This window comes from Manacus candei, unplaced genomic scaffold (genome assembly GCF_025592945.1).
Source record: "Manacus candei isolate 608988 ecotype Guabito, Panama unplaced genomic scaffold, ASM2559294v1 h1tg000043l, whole genome shotgun sequence".
Lineage (NCBI taxonomy): Eukaryota > Metazoa > Chordata > Aves > Passeriformes > Pipridae > Manacus > Manacus candei.
In genome coordinates, this window is record NW_026138091.1 from 3043247 (window position 1) to 3055526 (window position 12280).

Below are 12280 nucleotides of genomic sequence, written 5' to 3' on the forward strand. Positions count from 1 at the left end.
TAGCTCCTTGGATTACATTACACTGTATTGTTTGTCTGGTTTTTTGGCTGACTTCAACTGATGTCTCTGCATTTTCTCATACAAGGCTATGAAAAATCTCGAAGCTTAAACAGCATAGCTGGCTTGACAGGCAATTCTCTGCGACTGTCTCCAGTAACATCACCCTACAGCTCACCTTGTCCTCTAAGGCGCTCTCGGTCTCCCATCCCTTCCATCTTGTAAACCAGATGGCATCAATCGGCTATATAATCTTAAATCAAATACTGTTTACCACATACTGAAAATAAGTGTAGCATTAACCACAGGCTCCACAAATACTGTCTAACTCGTGCATGATACAACTGTTAATAGTAAGAAAAGCCACCTGGGTAGCTGAAGATTTTTGTCTTGGCTTTTAAAGATTACTTAAGTAGCACTTCTCCTTTTATCTACTATATTGTCCTACTTTCCTGTGGCAATAAAAGGACAGTTAGTGGATGCTGTTGTCAAGTATATTCAATAAATAAGCATATTTTCAGGGAGATTTACTTAAAATAATGTGCTTCCAACTAATTATCAGCCACTCCATTAAACCTCCATTTCTTGTGACTCTAATCCATTCTGAAGATGTCTGCTTTAAAGGGTCTGCTCATTTGCATGGGCCATCCTGTCTCCATCACCTGACAAGCAGTGTTGCTGATTGTGGAGACCACAGAGGGCTCTGGATGTGTGTTCTCACATTGTTACCATTCTGCTGAAATGAAAGCACTGATAAACTGGTCTGCATGTGGGATTGTTTTCTTTGTTTAACCTTTTTCTTTATTTTTTAACTCTCTACTTGTTTATAAATGGCTTTATTTTGTGATTAACTTATTTCGGTACTGGATTGCTGTATCAGAGTTCTGAATGTCTCCGGTTGTTTGCACACAGATAACTGCAAAGAGGTTGTCATTACTGGTTACACGCAAGCAGAAGCCAGATCTCTTTCTTAATGGCTTGGGGAAGGCACAAAACATGCAAGAAAGGTAAACGCCATCCAGACTTGCAATTTTAAGCTAGCAAGTGCTGCTTGGTACTGTAGTAATTTCTCTACTCCAGGGTTCTTCAACATTTTCAGAGACTGAGTACCAAGTAAAATTGAAACAGTTGTGGGGGCTTTTTTGTACCATTGTAAGAGGGTAGTGGTTCTCAAGACAGGTTTTTGACCAGCCTTGTACCTCTGGCTCATGACCTTCAAAAATTTCTTCAATGTTTTTTGAGCTTTGTCCTATTTGTTGTTTGTCTGTCTGTTTTGCAACCTGTCTCCTGTATTCTCCATCTGTCTTCATAAAGCATAAAGATACTGTTAAAATGGCCCCCTCTTTTAAGTTTAACCAAGAGCATTTTTTCTCCCTTTCTCTTTTTTTTTCATATGGACTATACATATGTGTATAGATAGAAATATATCTATTTTTCAAGTGCAAGTTAGTATCGTCTAGTCTAACTCGTGTGCACTCTGAAGATTTTTCAAGTGGGATTTAGTAGCGGCTTTACAGCACTGACCGGTTGCCTATGGCATCAGTCTTCCTCCTAGCAACCAGCATTCATTACAATTTTGAAACTGTATCTCCTCTAGTGTCTTTTTCATTCAATATTAACCTCTGTTTATGCAACAGGATAAATGCAATGGCATATTTGAGGTTCTGGGCTGGTGAGGAAAAATTACCCTAAACCATAGAATTTTAGAACTACATGGGGAAGACCATAATGACTGAAGTCTTAAGAGATCATTGAAATTGTTGAGTAATACCTTATTGTCATGTTTTATTTTTTGTTAGGAAAAGAAATATTGTTGACCATGTAACATGTTCTTCTGTATATAGCCTAGCCCAATAGCATGACCTGCATGTCAGAATTCTTGTACAATAATGTATTTATCAAAGTATACATTTCTGATATTTAGAGATGTACATTGATTTACTTTTGGTAAAATATTGTCAATAGAGAGATAATTGCAAACAGCTTTTAGCAAATTAATTAATACAATATTTGGTGCTGCTGTTATATTAACTACAGTGTTGTACAGAATTTATCATGGATTTTTGACTGCTGAAAAAGGGACAATGGAATTTAGCCATACCAAGGACTGTACTGGAAAGAGACTGCTGCTGCTGAATGGGCCCTGATAAACAACTCACACCTTGAGGAGGTCACTGAGACTTTACGTGCGAAGTAGAGCTTGTTAAAGAAGATTAAAGACTGCTCATAATTACTGCTGCCAGAGGAAGGGGTGACTAGTCACTGTTGATGAGTCAGCTGTAAATATAAAATGTGTGTGCATGGAATATCAGTTTTTATCTATATCAAGGAAAGCTGAATTCATGTCATCATTGCTAAGGCTCCATGCAAAGACCCACACCCCTGTGTTTATTCTTCCTGGTTCCTGCAGTAAGTTGTGCTGTGGATCATACAAAGACACACACTTAATAATGATAGTGATGTAGTCTACATCTGTCTTGACTTCTGTCATACTAATGGCATATTTTGCAAAGGTCACAAATTTGAACAGAGTAGCTTTGTTTAAGTCCTTGCTTTCTCAGTTTGCCATGACCTAAATTGTTATGAATTCTAGTGTACATACCAAGTCTTAAGTTTACTTTTCACTTTGATAACAAAAATGTGACTGCAGATAAACATCACTGACTTTGTTCACAGCACACAGTCTTCTTTCATTGTTACCTCAAACTATAAGTATTATCAGAAATAAAATTCTGGCAGCAAGACTATTTTGGTTTTTTTTTAATTCAAAGTGTTGCAAACCCAGCATCAATAAGTATAAAAGTTGTATTAAAATTATATCCTACAAATGTATATTTTACATAAAATATATATTTGATAAGTTACTTTCTGTGATTCTTGTGGTAAATGGATCTAGTCTATTCTATGTTTATGAGACATTGCAGTGCTATGATGTGATAATTATGTTCTCTCCATCCTATTCAGTGGGAAGTTCTCCAGAATCTGTTTTGTCACCCTGGTGTCCCAATTGTAGGGACCTGTCCCAGTTGTGAAACTCTGTATCGTGGAACTTCTGTGAACATGTCAAGGTGCATGCACAATCCTGGTGGAAACCAGTGGAAATGTAATACCTGAATTGGAGAATAAAAGGCAAAAGACCTGGGGAGGAACTTGGAACATATCTTCTGAAGTGGCTCATGCGCTTTCTTTAGCTTTATTGGTCCCCTGCCTGCTACTGGCCATCCCAGTTCTCAAACCAGCTTCCTGGGGTGCATGAGGATTGGATTCAAAAACTAGCATGAGCTGGCTTCTGAAACAATTTAAAATCTATCATGTTAATGATGCTACACCTCGTGCAGAAGTTGCAATTGGGTTAGATGTTTTAAGTCTAATGGGAGTTTAATTGCATCCTGCTGTGAAATCAACCTAAAAAAGGGGTGAAAAATGGTTGCTTAAAAATTCTAATCTAATACTGTATTTGGGGCAACCTGTGAAATCCCCAAATACACAAGCAGTGTCTGAGAGGGCTGAGGTAGCTAGTGCGACTGTACATAGGATCAAAGAGGCTGTAATGCAGTATTTTGGCAAATGTGCTGAAATGTAAGAAAGATTCCAGAAAACAGGATCAAGAGGTGTTCAAGTATTGGAAAATGAGTTATAGTGATATATCAGGAAAGCTCACTGTGCCCGAAGGGTTAAAAGTTCTGTGTCCTTTTGAGCAGTAAATACAGAAAGAAGAGATGTAGTGATTAGCCAGGACAAGGCTCACAGCCCGTTCCAGTCACACAGGTGTGATGTTTCCCCAAGACATCCAGAGAGAGGTGTCTGGTTTTCCTCAGTGCTACACACGGATGGTGATGAGCCCCAGATGAGATGCATACGAAGTGGTGCATTGTGTTTGCCAAGACTATAGAAAACACTGATGGCCAGATGGTGTCTGACATCTACTGTCTCTGAATGATAAGGAGCCTGGATGGACCTCCACCAACACAGGACTTTCAGCCCCTAATATCCTGGCTGTAGCTACTTATTTTTCCCCTAGAGAACCAAACCCACATTTAAATGCTTTCTTTTAAAACACACTTGGAGGACAAGCCAATGGAGAGTCTGGTAACTTATTCATGTGTCTTGGGACTACAACCCAACTCTGACTGTTCTAAGAGGATGAGTTGTCTTAACTACCAACCCTCAAAGACTAGCCCCCTCCTGTTCTTCCTCTGCTTCTGGGCCCAAGAAGGGGTGAAAGTGCATTTTCATGAGTGGTGCTCCACCAAGGTTTAAATTTCTCAGGCTGAGGAAGGCTTTGAACCTAAACCTCACTCTTCAGGGTAGTGCAGTTCATATATCTCAAATACAATGTAAAGGATGTGCTACACATTCTCATTCACTTCTTCTTTTGGCCGTCCTTTAAAGAAAAGTAGGTGCAATGATCTTTAGTAAAAGGGACCCTCACAATGAGCATCTCTGTCCAAACTCCGAGAGGCCTTTGGCTCTGCAGAAGCAAAATTGCACCTGGAGAAAGGACTTTTGGTTCAAGCAGGAAGATGCCGTGTGGGTATTCTGGGTGTTAGATACCTACCAAGGAGTGGTTGTGGGCATTTCTGTGCTTGATTTAGGAGTCCAAAAAGTTATTTAATCTTTGTATAAGTAAGACTTAAGGTTAGAAGTCAAAACTAGAAAATAAGCAGTGAATTTATAAGTAATATATCCATTAAGACAGTTTACCAAAGGCTTTTGCTCATTCATCTTTTAAAATTGTAAAATCAAGATGTCAAAAATTGGCATCCTTTTGAAAGATAAACCAGTGCAACAGCAGGGTTTGTGTAGATATCAAAATCTGTGATGTAATGTGGAGATGAGCAGATTATGGGACCTTTGGACTTTGAATGCAGTTATTGTTCCTATGAGGCCTCATTCAGCACTGAGAAAACGTTGCTGTTCCAGTGAATTTTGAGACACTGCATTATGAGTATTATAGGTGTATTCTGTAAACTGGTTCCAGAACTGCTAAGAAGCATGCAGCTAATGATAATTAATATAATCCTATGTGTCAGGGGGCTTTTTCATGTGTGAAACAATTACTGTTACTAAAAGTTCTCTTACAAAAGATCTGGATTAAAATAAAGCTGTTAAAAGAGAAGGAAATTTAAGGAAACCTTTGTTCAGATGGGTTACTGGAAACTATAGGAAGGGATCAATCTGACATGAGCAAACTTGCCAGCATATTTAATGTAAAATATGAATTTTAGGAGTCATGAATAAATTAACTAATTGAAAGAGGAGAGCATTTTATCATCAGAAAAAATCATGAAGAAGTCAGATAAAGGAAATTGGAATGGAAAACTGCCACTAAAAAGAGAAAATGAATATATTAATATGTTGTCTTACAAGCAGTGGCTTGAACAATTGCATAATAGAGCCTTTGAATATTAATTGAGAAAAAATTGCTAAAAAAGAGAAAGGTTTCTATAAAGTTAAAGTTATCAGAAATATTAATATTTTTATAATAAATTATTTTCCCCTTGGAAAGACTTGTTATTTATTTGATTTCCAAGCAGACAAGTTATTTTAAAAATTGTGGGGTTTGAAGTTGAGAGTTGGCTCAGGAGCAAACACTGAGCTGTTAGTGTTGGGCGTTGGGTACCTAGCTGGTGTGCCATTGTGAACATTTTCCTCCTACTTTACTGAATATCCCTGGGACATGTCGAAATTGCAGAGGTGTCTGAGCAACCCCCTCCCCAAAACCCAGCCTTCTGTCACTTGTATTTTTTTTCTTATGAACATGTTGACGAACAGCTGACAGATTTCAGATTCCTACTTTCACAGCTTCACATTCACAGATGGCAATATTCTAGCATGTTTAAAAAAAAGAAGTTGGAGGTGGACACTTCTTGAAAATTTGGCACCAAAATGTTTTGCATTTCATTTAACATCTCCTGTATTATTTGCAGAAGAAAGACTGGAGATCAATTTAAACCATGGCCGCAGCTAGGCTATTCTGAAACTTTTAGGATGTGTTCCTTTTAAATTCTACATCTGGTTAGAGCATTGCTGCATTTTGCTATCTTATGAAGCTCTTGGTGTTCTCCTCAAATGGAACTTGGACATAAGATACTAGGGCAAGTCAGAGAGCACTATTTTGAGTTGGAATTGGAACAGGCTGCCCTGGGAAGTCATGTAATCACCATCCCTGGAGGTATTTAAAAGGCATATAGATGTGGCACTTAGGGATACAGTGTAGCAGTGAACATGGCAGTGCTGGGTTAATGGTTGGACTCCAAGGCCTTAGAGGTCTTTTCCAACCTTAACAACTCTATGATTCTAAGACTCCTGTAGGACTGTAAACATGAATCGTATTATGAAGAAAAAGACACACCCTGGGAAATACTGAGGCTGTGATAGATGGCTGTAACCTATCTTTGTTTTGTAGAATGGTATGGGCACCTTTTCTTTAAAATACAGAAAGCAGATGATTTTGTGTCGGCCTCCTCAGAGCAGCATTATACTTGTGTGAGAGAATGAACTACCAAAAGAAGAAAGTGGAAGTTGTTCCCCTTGACCTTAAGACAGTTTATTTGCAAAAGTAGCAAGATCAGACTTCTTAAAGAAGCTTGGCCTTTGCAGTGAAACAATGCAAAACTCCATCAATCTGAATAATAGTTAACCATAGCGACATTATCCTGTTAGGCTGATGCTAAATATAGAATGGATTTTCTGTTCCTTACGGGGTTTTCCTTGCTTTGTGACTAAATGCAGCATCAAGGTTTTACGAAAATCTTATTTTCTTCATGCCTGTGAACGTTGGTGGTACAATGAAGTTTGACGCTCTGAAAGTCTTAAAACGATGCCATTGTTTAAAGGCACTTTTTTGCATTTTGCTAGCATGAAAAATCAGGTTTCTTCTGAACTAGAACACTGGAAAGACGGGTAGAGGGAGCACTGAAAGACATGGTTTTCTTGAACTCTTGCAAAATCTGCCGCATGAAACTGTGACCTAACAGAAATAAAAACACACAGCTTTTGCTATGTCAGTGTCTTGACATTGATTGTAACTCTTCCAGTTCTGAAACACTTTTTTATTTTGTTTCAAAATCATAGCAACAAAATTTATTTAGTTACTGCTGTTTATAACTTGTACTTAACCCTAGATAGTTATCCTTTAAATCTGTGAATAATGGAGCAATTGTAAAGCTTAAGAGCATGAGGACTGTGCTCAGAGAAGAACTTAAACTTGATAGTTGCATCTGTAATTACTGAAGAGTTTCCTCAGTGCAGGACATTATCTGAACAAGTTCCTAGTGTCAAATGACCTCACTGACATCAGTTGCAAAACTTACCTTGACTCACTTAAGCAGACTGGGTCTTGGGAAGCAACTGGCTTATATCAAGGGCATTTCCAGGACATTTATCACCTACATCATAGAATCATAGAATTGTTTATGTTGGAAAAGGCCTTTAAGTCTTGAGTCCAACTGTTAACACTGCAAGTCCAAGTCCAGCACTAGACCATGGCCTTAAGAGCCACATCTACACATCTTTTAAAAGTGCAGGGTGTTTGGCAGCACCTGTGCCGTGTGCATGTTGGTGCATACTCTTAGCGAGCTGCTTGGGTTTTTCCAGAGCTAAAGAAGACGGATTGTTCATGTCTAGAAACTGATGTTACCGATATCTTAGATACCTCTTTCAGTATGGGTCAAATTGATCTCTGTGAGTGCCTGTTGACAAAAAAAGTATCTGGATCTGTCTCCCTCCTGGCATAGGGGCAGAGGTTCAGTGCAGAAGCAACGTGGCCCCTGTGACCCTCTGGTGTTTTGCTCAGTCTTGCAGACGTAGGATGCCAAGGCTGTTTCATGGACATTTCCCATCCACTGCCTCAGAAATAGTTTATTTTAGTTTTCTTGCAAGTGCAAGAAGCACTTGCATTCTTCTCAGAAGATGAAGGGAGTGTGCAATTGGAGCCTGCCTGGGAGGTGGCTCATGATTAGGTGTATGTGGGATGGACATGTCCCCACACTGACTCCTGAGCTTGCTTCTCTTTTTTTGTTTTTGCAAGAAATACATCTCTGGCTGAAACAATCCTGTTATGTGAGCTCCAGGCATACTTCAGAAACACTTCTTGGAAGAGCTTTAAGCAGAGCTCATGTTTACCTGTTTGCTTTTTCCCTCCCTTCTGCAGTCTACTGAACCCACTGTGTAGATTATTCCCTTGTTTTCTTTGCATATGCCTTCACATCCTGTTTTCAGGACTTATCCACATGCCTCCTTTGCCTGTCTCCTTGTTACAGTGCAGCTGCAGCCTGCATGAATGCTGCTGGGAAGGGAAAAGGTAAGTGAATTTGTACCTTAATCACAAGGGTAGAGTAGTGCAGAACTGAGTCTCCTTTTGAAGCTGACTAAAACTTGATGGAGATGTTGCCTTTTGCAGTTGGGTCCAGCTCATCTTGGAATGAATTTGCAGTTCTCTGCAGCAACTTTCATATAGCCAACACTGTTGGGAATGTAAATTTTGGAACCACAAAATGCTGTCTAAAAAGCAGCACAGCTGTCAATCAGGAGCAATTTGCAACTGGAATATGGCCAGTGCCTGGGCCACTTCAGAGGGACATGCCAAAAAACTAGATGGAGATGATTGCTTAGAAACCAAATTCAGAAATTAGATTTTCCAACTGTATATTCACTGAACTCTTCATTTCCCAATCAATATAATAGTACTGAGCAGAATGATTGGAGTGATGACTATATAATAATCTGTCAAAAATTATGACTAATATTGACATGACTCTGCCCTTTTTCAAGGCTTACCATAATACTGAATTTCCTTCAGATCAAATATAAATATAATGAAAATAGGTGCATTAGCTAAATTAATGTAGGCATTAAACATCTCTCAAAGGCAACTACAAGAATTTACTTTAAGGGAAGTTTTTATATTCTAGTCCTAGACAAAAGCTCTGCATTAAGTTTTTTTTCATAGTCCTCAGTACCCTTCAAATAGGACATAATTTCTAGACTTCTATTGTCCTTATTACTGGGAAGCCTGTTTCACTTATCTGTATTTGAATCTTTAGGCAGTAACAGGTCATTCCTACATTGCCTGCATCTATTTAAAAATACTAGACAAACTGTGTTATATGCTTACCCAAGTTTTCAGGTAAGGTGTTTTGTGCCAACTGGCAGGGCAGGCAAGCATATGCTTAGCAATACAGGTGCTCCAGGTTAACCATCTGCAGTTCAAAACAGGTCCTTAGGGGAATTTGTGTGCCTGGCTTTGTCTCACTGGGGCTGTTGCTACCATGTCTAAGCTAAAGGAAGGGAGCTGGAACTGCAGCTGTCTGATTCTCCATAAAAGTTTCAGCACACAATGCTGAGAGGTGCAAGCATCTGTCTATAGCTGGTACTGGGATTTAATTCCTTGCCTCCCAAAAAGCCCAGCCCAGCCCACTGAGTGATGTGGTTGTCCTCTGCAGGGCACAGCTCTGGTGTTACACCTGCACTGTCAGCAGCATTGCCAACACCTTTCCGGATTCTGGATCTGATTTCATCCCTGCAACCAGCTGGCCACCTTGGTTGGGACGCAGCAGCAGTGTGTAGGGTAAGTGTAACAGTATCCAAACCTTGAGATTAATCTTTCCAATTCCTGACAGAAGTTTTAGCCAGTCTTGTGCTGCCTGCCCAAGAACCAGTGTTATGTGACAGCCACCGTGCTGCTGCAGCATGTGTCTGTGTCCCCTTCTCCTGAGGATTTCATGAGGGTGTTTTCTCCTGTGTGGTGGACTTTGCTTATAGAGCTGCTGGCAGGGAAGCAGAGCTGTGCAACCTGTGCCGAACATGTCGCAGCCCTCTCCCAGTTCCCCTTTACCCCCATGGCTTCACAGAGTAGTCTCATCATCACAAAAATATTTGAATAATGCCACATCTGGGTGTTTAACAGTATCATGTGCTCTGTTTAAAGCAAGGCAATGGGAGGCAGGGGATCTCCAAATCTCTCTGCAGGAGGATGCCTTTGGGAGCTCAGCTGTAGGTGATTTTAATTGCCTTAATTGAGTAGGTGGGTGGATTTGAAGTGTCATCATGCAGGTTCAGGTGGGCCTGAGAATAGTTGTGCACTGAATGGTCCCTGCTCCACACAATGGCCTGCCTGCACCAAGATCCAAGGGATCTGTTGGATGTGGACTATGCTGCGAGGTCTTGAGACAGTATATCCCAAATCAGTCTCAGCGGCCAGATCCTGCTGGTCCACATTTGCTGGGGCTCAGGATGTGGACTGAAGTGAGCTGTGCTGTACTCTCTGTGCAGCTGCAGAGGGGCAGGTCAGTGGGGAAGAGCTGTGCCAGGGCCTGGGCACAAGGATGGGGCAGCCCAGTGTGGTACAGCATCACCACCCACTGCATGGCCCCTCCTGCTCACAACCAGAGACATCAGCCCCTTTGCCACAAAGTTCTACCTTGCTCCTCCCTCAGTCCCCTTGTTTTCTCTTTTAGGGCTTGATTGGGCTCCTACACACTAAGGGAAAGCACAGAGCATCCCCTAGGATGGATGCACAAAGAAACATTTGTTCCTTGGATGCCCTAGTTATGGGGAGATCCCCCTTTCCTGGGCATCACTTCAGCCACCAGCTTCTCTCCTTCCTACCTCATCTTGTACTGCATATATCCTCAGCAGCTGAAAAATGAGAAACCACTCTGCATTTCTGGTCCTAATGAAATTTTATTCCTTCCCTGATGCTCTGTGTAGTGCATTGTCACTGTGAGGGCAATGCTGAATATGTTCGTCACCACAACCAGCCCAAAACAGTGTGGTCAATGTTTGCTAGATGGCTACATGGGCTCGGTGAGGACTCTAGACTCTTAGAGATGCAGCTGTTATTATTCATTTTGCGTAAGAGATTATACTGTTTTTGACAGGGATTGTGTTTATTTTCTTAATAGCAGCTCAGGTAGGATACGTTTTTGGATTTGCAAACAAAAGAGTGTTGACAGCACACCCATGTTTTAGCTATTGCTGAACAGTGCTTACACAGGGTCAAGGCCATTTCTGCTTCTCAGACTACCCCACCAGTGAGCAGGCTCGGTGTGCACAAGAAGTTGGGAGGGGCCACAGCTGGGACAGCTGACCCCAACGGCTAAAGGAATGTCCACTAATACTATATGACATTATATTCGGCAGCAAAAGCTTGTGAGGCAGGAAGGTTGCCAGGGCTGCTGTTGCATCGAGTCTGTCTGGGCATCAATTGGCTAGTGATGAGCAATATTTTGGGTGTTTTTTTTAGTGACTTCTTTTTCTTGGCTTTGTTTTTCTATTTTGTTGGGGTTTATTTTAATTATTAAACTGTCTTTATCTCAAATAATGAGTTTTTCCAGTTTCCATACACTCCCAGAACCTGCTTATTGCTGTGTTTAAGGTGATAACTGGGCTTGTTTGCTTTGCTTGGATGTTTTTACTTCCAATTAGTCTTAATTATCAAACTTAGCTTCTACATAGAAAATTAATTTTTTTACTTTTCTTGCAACACTATTTTTTCTTTCAAGACAAACTCGAGGCAGTTTCAAGGAGACATCAAAAGCACAGCAGCTGACATTGAAATGCAAGTGCTGGCTCACAGTTTCACAGCTGCATATGATCTTTAGCCTCATCAGGATTACAAGGCCACCAGTGTTTCTGCATAACTTCAAACAGGTCACAATACTAAGATAATACAAGTGATCATCTCCCCTTCTCAAAGGATTCAAACAAAAAGGAGAAATTCTGTGCTTTCATTGGCATTGTGGATCTCAGTAATGGGTTTCATGGATAACAGATATTGTCAAACATTCAAGAAAGAATCCCAGGAGCTTTTAAAAAGTGCTTTTAAAAGATACTCTGCAGGGGGAAGCTGGGACTTGGGTAAATGGTACTTTCAGCCTTGAAAAAAGCCCTTCCCTTGTACCCACATCAAACATATCTACTGTGAAGAAGCGCCTGGTCTTTTTGGTCACAAGTCACTTGGGAGGGCAACTGATAACCCTCTGACCTTGCCACACACTGAGCTGCAGGTGAGAAGGCTGCAGAGGGGCTTTGAGTGCTGAGGCACTACCAGGGCTCAGTGGTTCCAAAGACCACTAATTCCTCAGTCATGATGCACTAGCAAGCAAAAAACCCCAAACCTGTCCCCCCCGCCAAAAGAGGGAATTTTGTCTTTCTCATCAGATAATGCTGCAAGTAGTGCTTGTGAGTGTGATTGCAGTGAACAATACGTATGTAGGTGGACTGCATGTTTCAGAGCTTAGCACTGAATTTTTAGAGCTATCTGGGCTGTTGTGTTGTG

General features: G+C 40.8%; 1 protein-coding gene across 6 annotated transcripts in view; it reads left to right on the forward strand.

Annotated features, from left to right (window-relative positions):
* Window positions 1-3157, forward strand: part of KCNC2 (potassium voltage-gated channel subfamily C member 2) — a 104996-nt gene extending 101839 nt beyond the window's left edge. For 2 of the 6 annotated variants that reach the window (XM_051795912.1, XM_051795916.1), the window contains 2 exons: window positions 910-1004; window positions 2035-2158. In XM_051795912.1, the coding sequence (XP_051651872.1) occupies window positions 910-971 (62 nt within the window). In that variant the 3' untranslated portion in view covers window positions 972-1004; window positions 2035-2158. Of the gene's footprint in view, window positions 1-85; window positions 1005-2034 lie in introns of those variants that run through there. The other 4 variants (XM_051795909.1, XM_051795910.1, XM_051795915.1 and 1 more) reach the window with 2 other exon arrangements.
* The last annotated feature ends 9123 nt before the right edge of the window (window positions 3158-12280 follow it).